The 21135-nt window shown below is 52.4% G+C and overlaps 1 protein-coding gene across 1 annotated transcript in view; it reads left to right on the plus strand.

The window, feature by feature from the left end:
• The first annotated feature begins 2993 nt into the window (after positions 1-2993).
• Positions 2994-21135, plus strand: part of Mroh2a (maestro heat like repeat family member 2A) — a 48192-nt gene continuing 30050 nt past the window's right edge. The window contains exons 1-15 of the mRNA XM_023722240.1: positions 2994-3146; positions 4061-4153; positions 4333-4514; positions 8015-8146; positions 8355-8517; positions 10357-10455; positions 11275-11426; positions 11856-11973; positions 13170-13297; positions 13481-13559; positions 13656-13769; positions 16332-16408; positions 17334-17453; positions 18256-18366; positions 20164-20311. Coding sequence (XP_023578008.1) covers positions 3071-3146; positions 4061-4153; positions 4333-4514; positions 8015-8146; positions 8355-8517; positions 10357-10455; positions 11275-11426; positions 11856-11973; positions 13170-13297; positions 13481-13559; positions 13656-13769; positions 16332-16408; positions 17334-17453; positions 18256-18366; positions 20164-20311 — 1792 coding nt within the window. The 5' untranslated portion in view covers positions 2994-3070. The remainder of the gene's footprint in view (positions 3147-4060; positions 4154-4332; positions 4515-8014; positions 8147-8354; positions 8518-10356; positions 10456-11274; positions 11427-11855; positions 11974-13169; positions 13298-13480; positions 13560-13655; positions 13770-16331; positions 16409-17333; positions 17454-18255; positions 18367-20163; positions 20312-21135) is intronic.

Below are 21135 nucleotides of genomic sequence, written 5' to 3' on the forward strand. Positions count from 1 at the left end.
AGAGTCACCCCGAGTGCTCTGCTGACAGCGCTTTCAGCCCCCTCTGGGTCTTCCACAGTCGTTCAGCCTTTTCTCTTTCTTTCTTTCTTTCTTTCTTTCTTTCTTTCTTTCTTTCTTTCTTTCTTTCTTTCTTTCTTTCTTTCTTTCTTTCTTTCTTCTTTCTTCTTTTTTTGTTTTTTGGGTTTTTTTGCAATACTGGGGATTGAACTCAGGACCCTGTGCTTGCCAGGCAAGCACTTATTACACTGAGCTATCTCCCCAGGCCCCAGCCTTTCCCCATAGCCAATTCCAAAGGCTCCCCCACATCTTTAGGTATAATCGTAACAAGCTTCACATTCCCACATTGGGAAACCTGAAGCAACTTAAGGAAGAGGCTCGCTTGGCTCATGCAGTTAAGCTCACAGGCATCTACAGATACAGTGCTGACTTGTTTCCCAGGTATTTCCCATGAAGCAGAGGCAGGAAGCTGAATAGAAAGGTGCCACCTACGAGATTTGAGAATGGATTGCACATGAGTCCAACATAACTGTCATACTCGGAGAAATAAAAGCATTCTCATTTTTGAAAACCAGTAAGAGCCCACCTTCTCTTTAATCTGATTGCCCTAGTGTCTCCTCGAGACAGCGTGGCAGGATAGTGAACGTCTGGCTGTGCCCTGTGTTATTCTCTCACTCTGCCTGCAGTGTGTAAAAGCGGCCCCTTTCCCAGCTCAGGTAACTACATCCTCCCTGCGGGGTTTTGCTGCTGCTCCCTCCTACAGGAGGCACTGACTTCCTAACCCTCTGAGGCCTGGCCACCCTGTGATAGCCTTGGCCAATAGCAGGAGCAAGTGACAGATGCAGGCTCTGAGTTGGGGGCCTAGGAAACCTGTAGTGAGCTCTTTTTGGTCCTTGTCTCAATCTAAGAAGATTATATTTGTAATCCCAAAGATACGTTATTGGAATCTCACCAAGTTAATTCCAATCTACCACTCCCAGTGCAACCCACAGCAAATATAAAGACTCTAAAGCACGTTTATAGTTACAGGGAGCCCAGGGGCCTAAGCCCAGCCATGGCGATGGCTATCTGGAACAACAGCCTCGGCCCAGGGCTGAATCTGGGTTCTGTTCAGTCATGAAGGAGGAGTGGCTTGAGGATGAGTGACTGAGCATGGCAGGAAGTAGGCGAGCGCTGTGAGCTGGGCTGGGGAGAAGGCCTGCAGTCACCTCTGCGGTATGCAGAGAAGGATATACAGAAAAGTAATTTGCATTATATTATTGAGATAGTGTCTAATGTTTTGGGGTCCAGCACTTCAGCTCTAATGCATAATCTTTCAAGCCCCAGGAAGTCATAGCCTCTGTCTCGAGGCTTGATCCCAGCCAACAGTGTGGCACACTGACTCTTTGTCCTGTCTCGACCCAGCTCACATTAATGAGCAGCAGGTGTGGGTTATCAGGGAAACACATGTGCTGTCTTCAAAGACCACCCCCAGCACCTCGACTAGGCCAGTATGTACTGCTTAAAGCCAATTGAAGGGATCAGGCAAAGTCCTGGCCAGCTCTGTGCATATCAATACATGGAAATAGGGTCAGGCTCCGCCAACATGGAGACAGCTGCTTTTCTTTCAAGGAGAGTCGCCCAGGTGTCCTCCACAGAAATCCTCAGGTATCTATGCACTCTCCTGGAATCTAGCTAACTGGAACCTCAGTCACCTTGTCACTTCAGCCAACAGCTTGCCAACAGCCAGCCCTCAGCTGGTTGGCCACATGCACGTAAGTGACTCCTAGTGTGCTTGGCTGGATACAGCCCGGGTCAGCAGAACCGTGTGCAGCTAACATGCGCACTAGTGGATAGTAGTAGCAGCTTGTTTTCAGTCATGAAGTCTGGGGGTGATTTGTTACACAGCAGTTGCTGACACATTCGCTTCCGGCTCCGAGTCCAGGATCTTTCATATGTCAAATATAAAGGCCCACAGAGAATGCAGATGTACCTGGGCCATCTGTCTATACATCCCACAGACATGGAGAACCATGACTAGCTGCACAGGGTAGGCATGCAGTGAGCATATGAGGAATTTTACAACCGCGGAACCTGAGCAATCCCTGAAGGAGATATGAAGGGCCAGAGGGCAGTGGGAGTGGGCCGCTCAGAGCAGTTGTGAAGAAGAGGCACATGATGATTGTCTTCCTGTGTCTATTCTGTATTGACCAATGGGCTCTCCAAAGGGCAAAACTAGAAACTGCTGGAGTTTAGTTGGAAAGATTTGGGGTTTTTTTGGTATGACAGACAGGAAGTTCATTTTCTAACTGCTCAAATTCCTTGAATGGGCTGCTACTGAGGGAATGAGTTCTCTGGTACTAGAGGTGACCAACCAGAGGCTGAAGGACTCTGCCAAAGCTCAGGATGGGCAAATTTTAAGTGGACTTTCTGCCGAAGGAGCCTCAGCCCGCCGTGGCTCTGAGTCTCATTTTATTGACCTGTAATGCTCAGAAAGGTTCCCCACACAGTGACATTTCATTCTGAAAACTACTGATCCAGACTATCTGTCTAGCTGCAAGTAATAGGGAAATACTGTTGGTTCAGGGAGGCAAGACAACTGTTTCCTGCCTCTTTCTGAGCTTCCTTATCTTCTAAGGGTTCCCCGTACCACACACATCCAATCTTTGGCAAGGAGTGTTCTTTCCCTCCAGCCTCTCTACCATCTCCTTCTCTCCTCACTGCCCCAAACTCCTCTCTCCATGTTGGGCTCTGTCCCCTGGGACTTGGGTTCAAGTCATCCACTCCCCACCATTACCCTTTCATAGACAGACCACCATGTAGCACACCTATGATACATGGTAACAGACATGCTTAATGACAACATGATGTGGAGTTTTGTCCTAGGGCCCGTGTACTCTTTTATCAGCCCTGGGCTGACAGAGACTCGGGGAGGCAGTTGGATCTCAAAGTTCCAAGGGTCTGGGATCTAACGGTGCTGGTTCTAATTAAACTCACCCACCCTGCCAGAAGACGGCTCCTCAAGAGAACAACAGCAGAGGTGCCCAACTGTCCCACTCAACAACTGGCCCTGCCATTGCCCATATCCCCTTCGATGTGTATTAGGCAAAGGACGGAGCTTTATCTTGTGGTGTATCCTTGTTCTAGCCAGAAGAGGCCTCTGAGGAAAGGTCAGCATTTCCATCCCAAAATAGGTCTTTACCGATTCCCATGAGGGTAAAAGCATAGGGTGGAGGAAGGCTCTGATCCTTATGGATAGAGAAACTTGGGACAGGAAGAGAAAGAGCCATAGAGCTGTCGATCTTTTATCTTGGTGCTGTGCTGGTATCTGTCACCCTTTGGGATGGCAGGGGTGTTGAGAGAGCCCTTGTGAGGAAAGAGAAAGTGGCTGAGTTCATTAGTTTTGGTCATCATGGACAGTGATCAGCCGGTCATGAGTTTTCAATGTCTTGCAGAGTCGGGCTCTTGCATTCACCTTCCATCACTGCACAACACACTGCCACTGGCCCGGGGGCTTGCAAGGGCACCTTGTCATTATCTCTGGCTTCTGGGGGCCAGCAGTCTGGACATGGCTCAGCTGAGTCCTTTGCTCCAGGCCTTAGAGGGTGAAGTGTAGGTCTTAGCTGGGCCACATTCTTCTCTGGAGTTCAGGGTCCTCTTCCAAGCACTTGTGGTTGTTGACAGAATTCAGTTTTTTATGGTTTTGTGACAGAGGTCCCAAGCTCCTCACCCAGTGGCCCCTCTGTGGACATTGGCATCCTGGTTATTGGCTGGCAGAATATCTGTTCCTACTCTGCTAAGACAGAGTCTTACACTGATAATGTAATCTTGGGAGGGACTTCTCATTGGTGTTGCCACACAGTGTCACCTGCTCAAGGGAGGGACTTCCCACAGATGTTGCCATATAATGTCATCCAGCCAAGATGGGACACTTTGTCACTTTTGCCATATTGTGCTGGTTAGAATCAAGTCACAGGTGCTGCCTACACTCGAGGGGAAACGATTAAACAAGAATGTGAATCTGTGGGGGTCACCTTGTGGTGCGTGGCCACCCTGAGTATTTTACAAACCTCACCTGTCTCAGAAGAGCTTGAAGAGGAGATGGCAGGAGTAGCAACAGACTTGAGTGCAGAGGGGTTGGAGGAAACAGGGGAGCTACAACCTCCCAAATCAGACGGTAAGGAGGTTACCACATGCCTGCCTCCCTGCCGTCCTCGTCACTCTCTCCTCAGAGGCAGCCGGTCCCAGTCCAGGCCTCAGCTTCTCCATCTAAACGAGGGAATCTGGGGCCTTGCATGCATAGGGGAGGCCAGAGAGCAACTCCTGAGGGTCTAAGCTGTGTCATCTTTGTCCCAGCTACCTTCCAACAAGTTACCAACCTCCTGAACATCATGGACAGTGAGTCAGTGAAGTTGGACACGGAGGGGGCAGGTCTAGACCTGCGCAAGACCCTGGCCTCAGTGATAATCACAGACAAAGCCGCCACCGAGCCTTCTGTGGTGATGAATGCCCTCATTCGCTCCCTGCAGATGCCGGAGGTAGGGCCACCTCCCCTGGGCAATGCCCTCCTTGGAGCTCCGCAGCTTTGACTGCTTGTATGTCCACATAGTGGGTGGTATCTACATCCACTGCACAGCACACTCAGCTGTCACAGACACGTGCAGATGGTGGCCTACAAAGGGGGAAAACATGGAGAGATGCCTCCCCAGGGGCCTCAGGCATTCCCATTGAAAACTCCTCATCTTGTGACCCAGTGGGCTTGGGAGTCACTTGGAGGGACTATGGGCTCTGGACAGTTGATGTCTCCATCTTCCCAGGTTGTTCTAACAGTGCCACAGGCTGCGTGACTTATACAGCAGAAATGCATTTTCTCACAGTGCTGGAGCCAGAAGCCCTCAGCCAAGGTTACACACATTCGGATTTTGCAGAGCGCCCCTTAGCTTGCAGGCAGTGCCTGTCACCATCCTTACAAGGCTCTTCCTGTGTGCAGGTGCAGAGAGAGACAGCTCCTCTGCCTCCACCTCCTTGATAAGGACATCAACCCTGGGGATGAAGGTCACACTCTCATGACCTCACTTAATGCCAGTTATCTCCCAAAGATCCATTTCCAAGGGCATGCGACTTGGGCTTGGGCTGCAACATACCATTTCTGAGAGAATACATTTCAGGCCTGTTGGTTTTATTTGGCTTTTGTACTGGAAAAGCATGCATTGGGGCAACTTCTGTCTCTCTCTAGGAGCTGGCTGACTCTGGGAAGGCAGCCTCTCCAGGATCAGTAGTTCCCAAATACAAGGGCAAAAAAGTATAGAAAAGAATGAATGATTAATACCTAGACCTCAAGCCGAGATGAGTGGCAATAAACAGTAGACAAGTAGGCGTGTTTTAAACAATTGATGTGCCTCAGGGCCGGCCAGGTAGCTTAGCAGATTAAGGGCTTGCTTAGGCAGATGCAGGACTGGGATTCAATCACCAACCTGCCATACCAGGCCCACCCCAGGACACACTGCAATGGCGCTTGAGACTGGGCATGGTGATTACAGTTAAATACCTGTAATCCCAGTGTTTGGGAGGCTGAAAAACAGGAAGGATCACTAGAGTCTAATCCGTGTAATGAGACCCTGTAGACCCAGTACTAAATACATTTAAGAAAAAATTATCATGCCTCAAAGACTCTTTTATTCATTCTTTAATTAGCTAAGAGGGCCAGGGAGATGGCTCAGTAGAATAAGTACTTGCCTGGTAAGTGGAAGGGTCTGAGTTCAATCCCCACTTCTGCCAAAAAATAAAAAAATAAGAGATGTAATTAACTAAGAACCAGTAAAATGTTAAAAACTGTACACATGAGAATATGACCTGTAGAGATTTATATTCTTTATCAGACAAATCCATTTTCATTATCTTGAACGAGAATCATTTTTACTGCTATGTAAAGAACATTTGAATACTTTAAAGTTTTCTATAATTTGACCTCTATCCTCACAAAGCTGTAAAATAGAGTAGGTGATCAAACTCAAGCAAAGTGGACTGGGGATGTAGTTCAGCGGCATCAGCACCTGCTGGGCAAACACAAGGTCCTGAGTTTGATCCCTGATACCACACACACACACAAAAAGCAAAGCCTGATGGTTCCAGAGCCCCTGTTGGGCAGCACCAAGCGCTCGCTGAAGGTCACTTGGTGATCACTTTGGCCAACTTCAAGCTTTTCAGTTTTTCTGTTGTGATCATAAATAGAATCCAAAAACCCTTCTTTCCTTCTTTTTTTTTTTTACTATTTCCTTCCCTTCCTCTTCCTTCCTTCCCTCTCCTCTCTTTCCTTCCTTCCTTCCTTCTTTCCTTCCTTCCTTCCTTCCTTCCGATCAATACATAATAATTGTACATATTTCTGGGATACAGTGTGATGCTCCAACTTCTGTATATATTTTACAACAATCAGATTGAATGATTAGCATATTCATCACCTTAAAGTTATCATTTTTGTAAGATGAGTATATTCAAAATCCTCTCATACAATTCTTTCAAGCTATGCAATGTAGCCTTGCTGGCTCTGTCCACCCTCCTGTGCACCAGAACACCAGGACACATTCCTCCTCTCAAGCATGCCACTGCACCCCTGACCATCCCCTCCTCCACCTCCTTTCCCCCTCCTCCCCTCTGACCTGGTAGCCACCGTTTAACTCTCAGCTTCTCAGAAAGCAGCGCTTAGCACCCACCTGTGGGCGAGACCATGCAGTACTTGTTTCTCTGTGTCTGGGTTGGTTCACTCAGGCTTTGTCCACCAGGCCCATCCATGTGGTCCTCAGTAGGCTTTCATCCTTTTATGCCTGATTAATATCCTACTGCACACACAGAGCACTTGTCCTCGGCACTCATCTGCTGATGGGCGTTCAGGTTGGCTCCATTTCTTGAGCACTGTGAACCTGTTTATTGAAGACTAACCTTGATCACAAAAGGCTGGCCTGGCGATTTGCCTAGACCTTTATGTAAAGTGCGCTAGTTAGGCATCGAGGCCTTCCTAAGCATGTTTTGGCAACCTAGAGCACACATTCTCCGTGAGGTCTTACAGCCTTCAAGAGGAAGCAAGAGACTCCACTTTTCAATATACGAAACGCAGGTGCGCATACCAGCGTATGTACAGTATACTCATGCTATTAATGTTGAACTGGGGAGAATGTCTACAAAGCCTCCCTGGGAGGCAAAATGAAATCACAGTGAAGCTGAGGAACACTGGGCTAGAACCATGCAAGACAGAGTAGCTGCTAAGGCCCCAGAAGTAACTTCTGTTCAGGCACTATCAGAAGGAATCCCTGGCCAAATCTTATCGCTCTTTATTATTTGCTATACCATGACTAGGTAATCAAGACTAAGATTTCTGTAGTGGATTTTTGCCATAAATTTGAATGAATTCTTCTCTTCCTGGGGCCCCCAAATCTGCTAAGGTTTCTGGGCCTCCCCCAAGGGCGTGGTGGGCAGCAGAGGTCCTTGGGCACAGAGGCTCTTCCTGAAGCATGGCTTGTCGCACTTGAGCAAGCCAGAGTTGCATGCAAACAGCACTATGCAGGTGCAGTCTCCGGTGCATAACCCGCCTGTCCAACCTTTTTGTAAGCTGGGTCATTTTAAATAGTGGTCAGCGCTGCCCATGGAGAATCAAAAGAGAGGAAGAGACAAAGCTCCTGGTTTGACACACTCCCTTGCCAGGGCAAAGTCTGCATTCTTAGGCTTCCAAGATGGCTGGTGTCAAGGACCTTGCAGTGTGAGCTGTTTGACACCTGCCTTGCTTAGCATCAACTGAGACAGAAAAGAGGGTCGATTTGCAAGTCACATCAGTGGGGCCAGTAGGAGGAATTCGGGGAAGGTAGGAGGAAATGAAGGGGGAGAGAAGTCTGCTTCTGAGATTGGGTGGGTAGAGAGTGGCGGTTGCCTGCGCCAGACAGGAAGGGAGGGCTGGGAAGTGGGCTTGCAGTGCCAGGGCAGGGCGGAGCCTACCTCACATCCGCTGGCCCAGCCCACAGTCTTCGCATCCATCTTTTTTGCTTCCCAGATTTCCACCCAGCGCAAGGTCACCATTTACAGCATTCTCCAGGAGATCATCCAGCAGCAAGGGGAGCTGGAGGAGCAGTGTGTGCAGAGGCTGGTCACTGTCGCCTCCAAGGAGATGAGGGAGCTCTCGGAGGTAGTGGGGCGCCGGCCCTACTGGGTCCTCGCTCTGCCCATCCTAGAGCTGGGCTGCTGGTGGGCCTGGGCGGCCCCACAGCCTTGCCCGGTCACCTCCCAGGGCCTAGGCAGGTGGAGCCCAAAGAGTCAGGAGGATGGAGCTAGTGTGATGGTAGGGGAGGTCGTGAAGGCCAAGCTGATGGTGGCCCTGCACATGTCCTCTGCAGATGGAGGGCTATGTGAAAGCAGAAGTGGCCAGTGACACCCTGGTGGCCCTATCACGGAACCACTTCAACTTGGTCATGTATGAGCTGCAGCACCACCTCAAGCCCCTCAGTCTCTCTGACGAATTTGTCATTGTCACCTTGGCCAAGCTGGCCAATGGCAATGGTAGGCCCTGAGGTCCCCACCCCAGCTTCTGCTGCTCAGATCCCCCTGGGGCTCTCGTGTCCTCCATCTCATTCTGTTTCTGCCTCGGCCTCCAAGCCTCCCTTTCCATTCCTGTCTTTTCTTTCTCCTTTTCATCTCCAGGTGCCTCTGCCTGTCCCCACTATTCAGATTCTGCCTCTGCCTCTCTTTTGTCTCCTTCATTTTCTCTCACTCCTGCCCCTCCTCTCCCCTTGCCTTTCTCCCCTGCCTCATTGTTTTCTGCCTTCCTAAGTCCAGTTCTCTTTTTATTCCTAAATATGGACCTTGAGATGGACATTGGCTCACAATATGGCTCTTGTCCTCAGAAGGGGCCATGAGTGAGTAGTGGGGAGACCCTCAGGTCTGCAGGGCACTTGGCAAGATCACCGTAGGAGAGCCATGATGGCTGATAGCAGGGCTGAGGCAGGGGCCCTGGTGCACAAAGAACAGCTGTGAAGCAGGTCTGGTAAACTGCGTGGGGAGGAAGGCACAGAGGAAGCAAGTGGCTGTGGGCTGTGGGCTCCTTTCCTGAAGCAGGGAATGCTGGGAGAGAGCCAGAGGTCTCCAGTGTATAATCTGGTTTGGTGTGATGTCCCAGCAGAGAGGCCCGGGGTGTGGGGCAGTGAGTTTCTCTGGAAGCAGACCCAGAGGTTGTGGGCTTCGCTGGGCAGTGTCAGACTGCAGAGGTGTTTGAGGCCACTGACACCTGGGGAGGGAAGTAGAGGAGATGACCTGGGCCAGCTTGGAGTAGTCGGAGGGGAAGGAGGCAGGGTGGTACACTGAGGCCAGAAGGAAAAGACAGGTGCTTTTCACTTGAGCAGGGCTCTGTCTGACAGGGTCCTCATGGGTTGGGAATATCATATTTAAAATACATTGAATCCCTTGCGGCTTGCATCGCAGGGCACTGCAGGGCCCTGGCCACTGCCCTTGGCCACAGTGAGGGTCGGGGCAGCCATGGCTCTGCCTGGAGCTGCCCTGAACCACCACAAAGCGTCTTATGCATATCACTGGCCTGGGAGGAAAATACAGATTCAAAGTTGGAGACGTGATCTCTGATGAACCCAGATCGCTCCAATGGCAACGTTATAAGACGTTATAAGCCAGGATGCCGTGCCACAGGGGCAGGGCGAGGTGTCCGCTGTATGCGGTGCTGCCAAAGGCACCAGCGAGATGAAGCTGCAGAAGGGGGACCATGGATGAATCTCTTTGTGTGCTGGAGTAGAGGCCTGGCGGGGCTAGAAAGAGAAAAAGGGGTGCAGCAGGCCTGAGGTACCTAGAAAGAATGACCCAGCCAGGCAGGCAAAGAGAGAGTTTATCATACGATTGAAATCTATGTCGTTTCACAGCAGTCAGGCCTCAAGAAGAGGGGCCACCTGTCCACAAGACTGCATGTCAGGCTTGGAGAAGGGTGGTCCCTGGGGCAGGATGGGACTTTCCTTTCTTTCATTTCTCTTTCCTCCATCTTCACTTCTGCCTGCTCTCTTCCGCTGCTGGTCTAAGGCCTTCTCTCTTCTTACTTCCGGGCAGCTCCTTCCTAGGGTGGTGTGTCCCTCTCCCCCAGCCTCCCTCTAGCGCCCCCTACAGGCCCCTCTGTCCTTTCTCTTCCTTCCCCATCCTTTCCCCCAAACCCACTTCTGGCTCATGCTTGCCAGCCGTGCCTGACTCCTACACAACTTCCTGTGACCCTAGCCAGGGACAACACTCGCAGCTCTGGGCCGTCAGAGATCTGGAGGCAGTGGTAAAGGGCTTGTCCTCTCTGGCTCTCCTGGCTCACCTGCCTTGACCCTGAAGATGCCCTGTGACTCCTTCCCCACCCCACAGTATTTGAGTTTATGCCATACATGGGCATCACCCTGGCCACAATCTTCACGATGCTGAGACTTGCTGAGGAAGCCAAGATGCGCCAGGTGATCTGCGGTGGTGCGTGACTCCCTGGGCCTGCAGGTCTGGCTTGATCAGGGTGTTGGAGGAGGAGGCAGGGGGTGGGGTTGCTGAATGAGAGGTATGTTGCATCTTCATTCACGAACGTTAGCTCAGATTCCTGCTTTTCTGGTCTCTGACCGGCTCTCTTGGGAGCTAGGGCTGGGTCCTGTGGGTGATTCATAGATCATGGCTGGAGTTGGGGGAGCACTGTGAGTCCACATGGCTTACACTGTGGCTGAGCATTTTGGGAGACCAGAGAAGGGAGTGCACATTATCAGAGGGAGAGATGAGGACAGATGTCTCACTTTGCACTGGCCAAGTCTCTGATGCTGTCTAAGTCTGATGAAGTCATCCCAAGACTTAATTACTTCACCTTTATTTTTAAATCCTGTGGCTTCAACCCAGAGTCTTTGCACTGAACCACATGTACCCCAAGTTCTTTTCTATTTTCATTTTATTTTATTTTGAGATGGGATCTGACTAAGTTGCTAAATTGCCTGAGCTGAGCTCTCAGAGTGCTGAGGGTGCAGGTGTTACCCCCAAACCCTGGATGACTTAACATCTTTGTGGGCTGAGAAATCCTGGTGCCCAGGAAAGTGAGTCAAGTGTGTTTGCTGCCTTGTGCACTGGAGTCCCCCGGGCATAGGTCCTGCCTTTGACCCTGTGTCCTCCAGGGCACACTTGTGAGCTCACCTCTCACCCTCAGATAAGTGCACTGGGGGCCATGTAGGTGGAGAGCAGAGAGTGCACGATGCGGGCCCATGTTCTGGCTCTGCTTCCAGCTCCCGGCCCCACCTGCCTCCCCCTTCCCCATAGCCGTAGAGACCTTCTGTGAGGCGGTGCAGTGTTACCTGAGGCACCTGGAGGACAGCACGTACCCTGTGATGACCGAGGAGCAGTTTGCCGTGAAGTTGTTCCCCATGTATCGCTACTTTGTGACTGTGTGGCTGAGACATCCCAGCCCCGAGGTGAGATGCACCCTCTTAGAGGCGCCCTAGGCTGTGGAGCTGAAGATGTGAAGGGACTTCAGAGAGCACAGGCCTGCGGGTGGCACCCGGGACCCATGGGACTTGCCTTGGGAGCCAGTCTGATACAGCCAGGGATACGAGGAACAGATCACCCTGCTCCTGACCGAGTCGGACCAGGCGGGCAAGCTTGTGCATGGGGCCCATTCACCGCCCACTCACCATGTAGGACTAGTTCACAGATAAGAAAACAGGCATAAGGAGGGCACCTGGCTTGGAGGTGGGACTCACCCCATCATGCCAGTTCCCGACCCCGGGGGGAAGTCCTGACTCCACCTCCATGGCTCCGTCTGTGGCAGTCCTTGGGTTCTATGCATGCAGCAGAAGTCACTGACCCTGCTCGGCATGCTGTGGCCCCATTTCCTGCGTCAGGTGAAGGTGGGGGTCATCAAGTCCCTGAAGCCCATGCTGAGCCTCCTGCTGCCCAACGATGACCTGCGGGAGCAGGTGTATGACTATGTCCCCCTGCTGCTGGCCCAGTACCAGAGCAGCCTGGAGCCGCTCTTCATCACGCAGGTGGGGGTGGCTGCCGCACCCTGGTGGGAGGCTCCAGAATCTGGGGTGTCAGCTGGTGGGGGAAGGGAGAGATGCAACAGACCCAACATCCGCCCTATGCCTGGAACTTGCGGGGCTTATGGGAGCACTCTCTAATGCATGGAAAAGGGGTCTTTGGATAAAATCTACGGCTGCTGTAACTAAGACCACAGGGTCTCAAGGTCCTTGACTGATTTCATGTACACAGGCCCTAATGTTGTGGGTTCTTAACCTAGAAACCAGAATCCAATATTAAAATTTATGAGACTTATATGACCAGGCCCAGGACCGCTCAACCACACTCACGCAAGAGAGGACAAACGGCGAGGAACCTTAGAAGCACAGAGGTTTTAAAACTAGAAACCACATCCTGTTTGGCAAACAAATTTGTCATTTAATACAGAACAGCACCTTCAGGGGCAGCGTGCCCATCACTCAGCATACATTCTTTCTGGGAGCACTGTTTAGTTCCCGTTTAACATACATCTGCGCGCACATGGTCCTGACTACCGCAGCAGCGCTTTCCAGTTGGTTAGCAACACCTTAGTTATTTGGTACAGTTAGAAACACTTCAACCTTTACTTTAATTTATTTTGTAGGTCTGTTCTGGGAACTCTCAGTCTGTTGATGATTTATTGACAGTACACCAAGCCTCTTTGCAGTCTTACAAGGAAGCAGGGTCACAGAAAGTTGAACAGAGTAATTTTTATGTTTAGTTTTACATTAACTCATCACACCTAATTCTAAATGAGGTCACATTCTGAATCCAAGTTGATGTGGACCAGGAGGACATGGGAGGTTCAATGGGATGTGTGGCCTGGGCTACTGCACACTGTAAAGGGGTTGCTCCCCCTCAAGCAAGCCACGGACCTGGGGTATAAAAGCAAGAGGCGGATGGAACAGACTGAGGGAACCGCCTGTAGATTCTGCCTAAAAAGTGGGCTTCGTCTCCAAGTTCATCCCAGGAAAGAAGGGTAGGAAAGGTCCTGAATGCTGCGCTCAGTGGCTCAGGGCAGCCCCTCCTGAGGGTTACTGAGCATGACACTCACTTGGACCTTGTGGGATTCAGGGTCAGGTCAGCAGGTCTGGGAAGGCCAGGGGCTGCAGGCACCCTGAGGTTACAAAGCCCTGGTGCTTGACCTGCATTGGTTGAAGATCACTTACAACCAGGACTGCATCCCTTGCAGGTCTTGAGACAGATTCTGGAAGCATCGGTCACCACCAACACCCCTGTCCCCCGAATGCAGCTCCATCCCATTTTCATGGAACTGCACTCCCAGGTGGGGCCTGTGAGCTTGGCTGTGGGGGACATGAGCGGGTTGGGCTGTAGCAGGAGGCCTGGTCTCTAGCTCCCTGGCATGCCTCCTGCCTCCTCCAGGATGCAGACATGGCTGGGCTGGGCTGTCCCTGTGTCCCTGGCCCCTCCCTGGCCTCCTCCAGCCTCCTCACCTCTCCCTGCACAGGTGTGTAGCAAAGGCCCAGCTGTGCACCAGTACAACAACCAGAACCTGGTGGAGACTGTGCAGTGTTTTGTGGCCCTAGGTGAGGGTCTGAGGGTCAGTGGGGTGGACCTGCCTGCCTCCAGCTCCGCCAGGAGCCCCTGAGCACTAGGCTGACCGGAGCACTCGTTCCCCACAGCTCGCTCCTACCCCAAGGAGCTGATGAGGTTCTTCCTGGGCCAGGTGGAGACAGGCAAGGAGGCCACCTGCGTGGCCACGCTGTCCCTGATCAAGGCCGTGGTGAGCGCAGAAGGTGAGAGCAAGAGTGGGCGGGAGGTGGGTGAGGGCGGTTCCCCTTTCACCTCCCGCCACAGCCCCTTCCCCTTGGATGATGAGCGCTGCTGGGCAGGCCAAGGGAACAAGGTCTCTGGGCTCTTTCATGTTTCCTAACTTTGAACTTAGCAATGTGGCCCATCCTCCCACCCCATCCTGCTGCTTTTGATATGCAAACCTGGAACCTGCTGCTAAACTCTAGAGGGAAAGCAAAAATTGAAGGCCTACTAGACCATGAGGGCAAAACCCTAGCGTCCCCTGGACTGGATTCCTACCCTCAACCTCTGGCTCTAACCCCCAAATGCAAACTCCAAACCTGGCCTTGGTATCAACAGAAGCCACCAGCCTAACTGAGGCACTAGCTCAGGCACCAGTGTGAATGCAAACACAGCGCCCTCTGGTGGTAGCCTGCAACTGTACTCTGTGGCTGCAGGCTGAAGGGGTTTGCACTAGAGCGAGGTAAGTGCCACTCAAAGTAAGAACCAAAACTCCCGGAAAAGAACAGCTAGGTCCTGAGCTCCTCCACTGATAACAGCTGAGTTCATGTCTGGAAAGTCAGTGCGACAAGCTTCTCCAGGAAAATCAACAGGCCCCAGTTGTCCCTCTCCAGTTCTCCTTTTTATGTTGGTGACAGTCACCCTCAGGGGGCCCTTCCACAGCCAGCGTCACACTAATTCAGTTCAGCCGGGTGTTACAAGCTGACCACCAGCTGTCAATCCACCACAGACGATTCTATGTGCTCAGTTCAGTAGGGGCCAAACTCTGGGCTCAATGTTCCAACTTTTTGTTGGCTGTGAAAAGGAGGCAGCTGCCCGGAGATGACTGGGCAGAAGCAATCCTTCCTTGTGCTGAAGCAAAGCCTTAGAAACTGCCTAAATGCGTTCTGTAGGGAATTTTGGGGTAAACGATAGTGTGCTGCATAATGAATATTACATAACCACCGGGGAGGGTGTAGTCCATCTACACTTTCTCATGGAAATACTGCCCTTTCCGTACTAAGTAGAACTTCACAGTATGCCTAGACCTCAGTGACATGAAGAAAACCCAGGTTCATATGCGCATGAACTCTTCTAGAAGGTTGCACACCTAATCTATTACAAGTAATTGTCTCTTATTTTCAAGTTGCAGTTATAATCAGAAATAAGTTTCCATCTCAGATAAAATCCCCAAATCCCTTCTCCCTTCGTGCTTGATGACCTGCGGCTGGCCCACCTGTCTGGCCCACCTGTCTGGCCCACCTGTCCTCATTTCCTTTCCTTTTTTTTTTTTTGGTGGCACTATGGTTAGAAGCCAGGCCCTTTGCACCAAGCTATATCCCAGTCCTTTATTTTGAGACAAGGCCTTACACGGTTGCTAAGTTGTCCGAGCTAGGCGTGGGTTTGCCAGCACTCCGGCCTCAGCCTCCATTGCCCTGGGGCTGCTGGCTCTTTCCTGCCCCAGCACTGACTCTGTGATGCCTGATCGCAACCTTAACCTGGATACCTGTCTGTCTCCTACTCTCTGTACTTGTCTTAGTTATGTCTCCTTGCTGGGCTAAATACCAAACACCTAAGTTAAAAGGAGAGGCTTATTGTGGCTCCCAGCCTGTAGCAGTTTCAGTCCATAGCTACCTGGCTCTGAGGCAGCACTGGGTGGCTGAGGGACATTGTAGAGCAGAACCAGCCCATGGCAGGCAGGCAGGCAGGCAGGCAGGCAGGCAGGCAGGCAGGCAGGCAGGGAGCAGCTGTACAGAAGCAGCCTCCCTTTCCCTTCATTTTCTGCCTAGACTACAAAACTGTTGGTTGGCACCAGCCACAGCCAGGGTGTGAATGCACTCAGGCTCCATCTGGGGCCATGCCATTCCAGTCAGTGGACTGAGCCCATTATCACGCACCTGTAGTCCATATTTGCACACTCGAGATTCACCCCCTCTGGAAACCTCCACCTACGAGTGTGTGAGGTTTCGGTGGTGTCTAGATATAGCCGCAGCAATACCAGACTGCTCCTGGACCTTCTCGGGGCTCTTTCCTCCCTCCCTGAGCGAGCCTCCTCCGCCCCTGGCCCTGCAGTGTGCCAGGCTCACTTGTTCCGGCTCCCAGTAGCCTGGTGAGGGAGGCACTTTGGCCATTCGCAGGGCACAGATGGGGAAGCAATGGCACAGAGGAGGCCCGATGGTCGGCGTGCTAGATTCGAACCAGCCTGCCTGGCTGCGGGTCCACGCTCGTGACAGTTGAGCTTGCAGACTGGTGTGCCCAGAGCAGGGTGCCTGGCTGCGGGGACCTTGTGCAGGGCTCTGGGGGAGAGCAATGGGGTCAAATGAGACCTTCCCTAGGGGGCATCCAGGGAACAAGGTGTAAAACAATGTCCACGCCTCACCCAGGTCCTAGGGAAGGCACTGTTGCTGTGGGGACTGAAAGGAGAGGCTGGGCCTGGGGACCCCAGGGGAGGTCATAAGAAAGTGGCCCTAAGTGTTGAAGGTATTGGAGAGGCCTGTACTTGAGGTGACAGGGCCGAGCCACTTGATATCTCCGAGTCACCCCCTTCTGGCTGTCTTCTTTTCCAGAGCCCAGAATGAATATCAGGACCATCAGCCTGGCCATCCGGGTGGTCAAGAACTCCCTCTCTGATACCCGCTCCAAGGTACCAGGGCAGGGACCTCTGGGGCATGATGCGCAGCTCTGGGAGGTGGAGGCATCTGACAGCAATCTGGCTTCTCTCAGGACCCAGCAGGCACTGCGGTTCCGCTTAGGGCCCTCCTCCATTCAAAGACCTAGAGTTTGCTAGACCTGAGCCTCAAGCTCCAACCTTGCTGGAGGAGAGGCCGGGAAGCTGGCCGGGCCACACCGCATGGGCCATTTGGTTGTTTTGCAGTACTGCTTGCTGAACCAAGGCCCTTAGCATGGTGCTACTTCACCAGCCCTTGTATAGTTTTTCTTCTGAGATAAGATCTCCCTACCTTACTAAGTTTTCCAAACTTAGTAAACTCAAACTGAGATTCTTCCTGCTTTAGCTTCCCAGAGTGCTATGATTACAGGTGTGTGCCACCATGCTTGGCTGGTGCAGGGCTTTTCACTGCATGTGACAAAAGTGGCAGAGGGGACCCGGCTCCAGGGTAGCCCCTGTTAGCATGTAGTGTATCTTGGAGTCTGGCTGCAGTGTAGGAAGTGTTTTTTGGGGCTGAGGAATTCAATGAAGAAGTGGGGTGCTAGGGCAGGAGACTGGGACAGAGCAGCTGAGCAGACAGCGACAGCTAGCCTTGCACCTCCATGCAGTGGGTCCCACTGTAAAAAGTGGATAAAGGGTGGGTTTTCTACCACGGCCCTGGGGGGGCAGCACATGGCAGAGGAGTGAGGGCTTACGGGGCTCTGAAAGAGCCAGGTGAGGCTCACTCAGGGCACAAGGCAGAGGGGGACCCCAGAGGAGGAGAGGGGAGATGATATAGGGGGTGTAAGTGGCCAGCTGGCCCTTGGCACTTTCCCAGCCCAGAGCACCCCCTTGCTAGGTGTCTCACATCACTGGCATGCGCTAGGCACAGAGCCCCCTGCCCACAGCCTGGTCCCCTCAGGTGAGAGTGGCTATTCTCCGCATCATTGGCCAGTTGGCTCAGTCCGGCTACCAGGACAGAATCAAAGGCTGGGGCCTGAAGTACGTGTCTGTGCAGCTGACCCTGTCCACCTACAGACTGGTGAGTGGCCCCACCCTGCCCCACCTGACAGCTGCTGTTCAGGAATAGTCTCCAAGGAGCTGACCAAGTGTGCTTACCAGTGTACCTGCACAGGGTGACATTAACATTCATCAAGTGCTTGCATTTTTTAAAATGTACGACAGCAAATCACACATCACTATGAATCCCCATCAAAATACTTTCCCTTTCTTTCAACGAACTTGCCCCACCGTCCCTGCAGCTTTCTGCAGCAGCTTTAGAAGTCTTGCCTCAAGTAAAAATATGTACCTTTCACAGACATTTTAACTTTGCAGAAGAACCACAAGACACAGGGTGCCAGACCTGCTAAGGAGAGTGGAGCAGGCATGCCATGGTGCTTTCACAAGCCTGCCTTTCTGTCGGCTGGGGCTCGGCAGTGGCATTTACTAATATTTTTTTTAATGTCTTATAGAGACACTCTGAAAAGACTTCCCAAACTGCTTCAGGAAGTGACAAGAACAATGGTAGAGGGGCATTCAAAAACCAAGGATGTACTTTAAGGGGAATTAGCTGCAGTGTGTCTTACTGTCATAAATGTTGCTTAATTTAAACATTCACCCCATATTCTGACCATGCCTCCTGTGTCAGCCTACAGAGCCATTCATGCTGTAAGTATAGAGACAGGACAGGATAGGCGCAGGCTCCTAGGCAGGAAGCCCATGCCCAAGCATGCTTGAGATCCAGTGTCTAGGCACGGAGCCCCTGGGGTGGGGAGACACTGTCCTAACACTGTGGCAGTTCCTTGCCAGCCTGCCAGCAGGGCTTCCTGGGTTCTGCCTTCCAGGAAAATCACCGGGAAAACTGTTATCAAAAGGACTTGGAGGAGAAGATGGTCCACAAGGTCACCATGGACACCGTGAGGATCATAACATCTTCTGTCAGTGGCATGGCCAATGTGAGTGGGTCTGTCCCCAACCTGTGGGCCACGCAGCAGAGCTGATGGACCTCGTCTGCACCTGAGGGGTGGGGGTGGGGGACGCTGAGCATGCGCAGAATTCTGCCCTTCCCCTTTCCTTCCTTCTCACCTCTGGGCATCAGGGAAGCTTCCTCTCTGCTTGCTTGAGCTCGTGCCCTTCAAAACTCAGTTCTAGAGCCACGGCCTTGTTTCTTAAACACACACATGCACTACCTGTTATTTTAAGGACCTTTTAGTTCAGCTGTGCACGCGTGCGTGTGTGTGTTTAAGAAGACTACAAACATTCAGCAAGTTCCTCCCATAGTATGAAATACGTGAAGATACATGCTACAGGGACTCACTATGTCCCCACAGAGTGCACAGGGGACAGGAGAAACAAATGTATCAACTTTTAACTGCAGTGGAATATGACATAGCAGGAGCTGGCAAGATAGCTCAGCAGGCTAAGCACCTGCTCAGGCAAGTGCAGGGACAGGGGTTTGATTCCTGGCACCACACGCCCCCGGGCGTGCTGAGCCACCTGTAATCCCAGCACTAGAGAGGCTGAAAACAGGAGGATCACTACAAGTCTGAGCTGCGTAGTGAGACTCTGTACAAAATGTATTTTAAAAAAGAAAAGAAAAGAAACGGTAGCAATAAGGTAGGAGAAATAGATTGTGGAAGCACTAGAGAACAAATGGTGAGGCACCAAGTCAGGCTGCTGTCTGGTGGCAGCTGTCCTTAAGTGCAGAAATAATAATGACCTGCGTGTAGCAGGTACTGTGGCAGCTGAACCACGTACCATCTCTTGTCACTGGGAGGGAGGCTCTCCTGTTTCATCACCCTGATTTTGTGAAGGAAGAAACCGGGGCCCAGAAGGACCCTTTAGCTTGCTCAAAGCCTCACAGCTGGTAAACAGTTGAGCCAGGACTGAAACACCCTTCCTGACTCACCACACTGCCTCCTGGTGGCACCCAGGAGCTGAGATTCTCACCTGGGTAGCTACTTCAGCGGAGGAATTCCCACAACTCCTGGGTGTAGCATGGGTAGAAGGAAACCCACGGGCCCTGGGGGTGTTGATCTCTCCTCCAAAGAGAGTGGAGCCAGTGGTGAGGTCACAGCTAGAGACAGCGCTGAGGATCTGCATGAGCAGGAAGATGCATCTCGTCAGCTACTTCTTGCAGAATTGACTGGCACCACCATGGGGCTGCCCAGCGTGAAGTGCGTGAGCTGGGCCAGCAGACTGGAGGCCAGCAGGGGTGGGGGCTGCCATCTTGGGGGAAAATTTCTTCTTCCTTAGGAAACCTCAGCTTTCTGCTTGAAAGGTCCTGACATGCCTGGCTGAGCCCTACCTGTGTTACCAAGGGTGATGTCTTTTGGAGATCAGGGGCTTTCATCATAGCTGTGTGACAACACCACTCCGTTAGTGTTTGCACACCTGGGTGGTTTCACTTTTGATGGACACAGCTGACCAACACAACCAGCAAGGGGCATCTGCCCAACGCTCAGCTCTGGGGGGTTTGGGATGAGGGGAGGACCCTGGGTGTTGGGTGTGGGATTGGGAAGCAGGAACAGGGAGGAGGTTGGGCAAGTGTATGGGAGGCCCAGCTGGGTGGAGGCCGCCTAGATGTGCCTGACAAGACTGAGGCCAGCAGGTCAGATCCAGGCTGAGCCTGTCAGTCAGTGGGTCCGGGACAGCTCTGGGCAAGCCTGTGGGGCACACACGTGGGTGGGGCCTGACCAGCCTCCTTGGGTGGCTATGAGGTGCCCTGCGTTTACCCTGCGCCCCTTCCCCAGGAGTTCTGGATGAGACTGCTGAGCTACATCATGGAGACAGACTGCATGGAGGCCCTGACCCCCATCTGTGTCAGCCTTACGAACCTGGCGATGTGCCAGCTCCACAGCAGTGACCAGGAGGCTGGTGTGGCTGGCAAGGGCAAGCATGGTGAGCAGCAACCCTGTGCCAGCTGGTGGGTCGGGCAGGTGGGCTGGCCCTGTATCCTTCCCCTTGTAGCCCCAAAAGCAAATGTCCCCATCTCCAGTAAGAAGTCAGAATGTGCCATATCTGAGGCCATGCTAACATCGGGCAGACGTCCCCCTGGTATCCTACTCCTCATGTCCCCTTGTCCCCAGCCCTACTCTGGGCCTCCTGCCCAGCCTTTCTCCAGTTCTAGCCTCTCTGAGACAACTTAGTAGAACTGTAGTCATCCCGCCCAAGTCCCCCCGGCCCACCTAAGGAAGGCACTAACAACACGGATCTCGCCAAAACTGACTCCGCACACCACTTCCCACTGCTGGGAACTTCCCATCCCAGGGGCTACTGCCACAGGCCAGCAGCTTTGCAGGGAAGGTTGTGGCCAGCGAGTGGCCAGACAGGAAGGCTTTCAGAACCAAGGAAGGTGAAGGACAGAGGCCTCTCTCTGAGTTGGATTTGAGCAAACCTATGGCCTCCTCACCCCTGAGTCCCAGGCTGAGCCCTCTCCTGTCCCCACACCAGTGACTTCTGAGGGGTCCTGACCCTCCTTTATCCATCCATCCATGAGCTGAAGGTTTGCTTTGCACAGGTCCATGGCTTCCCAGAGCCGATAAAAGGACAGGAGAGGGTGGGAGCAGGCTCTCTAATTCCTGCTGGTTCAGCAGAGACCGAGGCTTATAGTAGGAAGGAGACACTGTCCTGGTGCGTCTTGCCATCCCTACAAAGTGGGAAGTACCTTCTGAACCCAGCCCATGAGTGCAGTTCTCCGCTCTTCCTTGGATAAGTCAATGATA

The sequence above is a fragment of the Octodon degus genome, unplaced genomic scaffold, assembly GCF_000260255.1.
Source record: "Octodon degus isolate 3935 unplaced genomic scaffold, OctDeg1.0 scaffold00089, whole genome shotgun sequence".
Lineage (NCBI taxonomy): Eukaryota > Metazoa > Chordata > Mammalia > Rodentia > Octodontidae > Octodon > Octodon degus.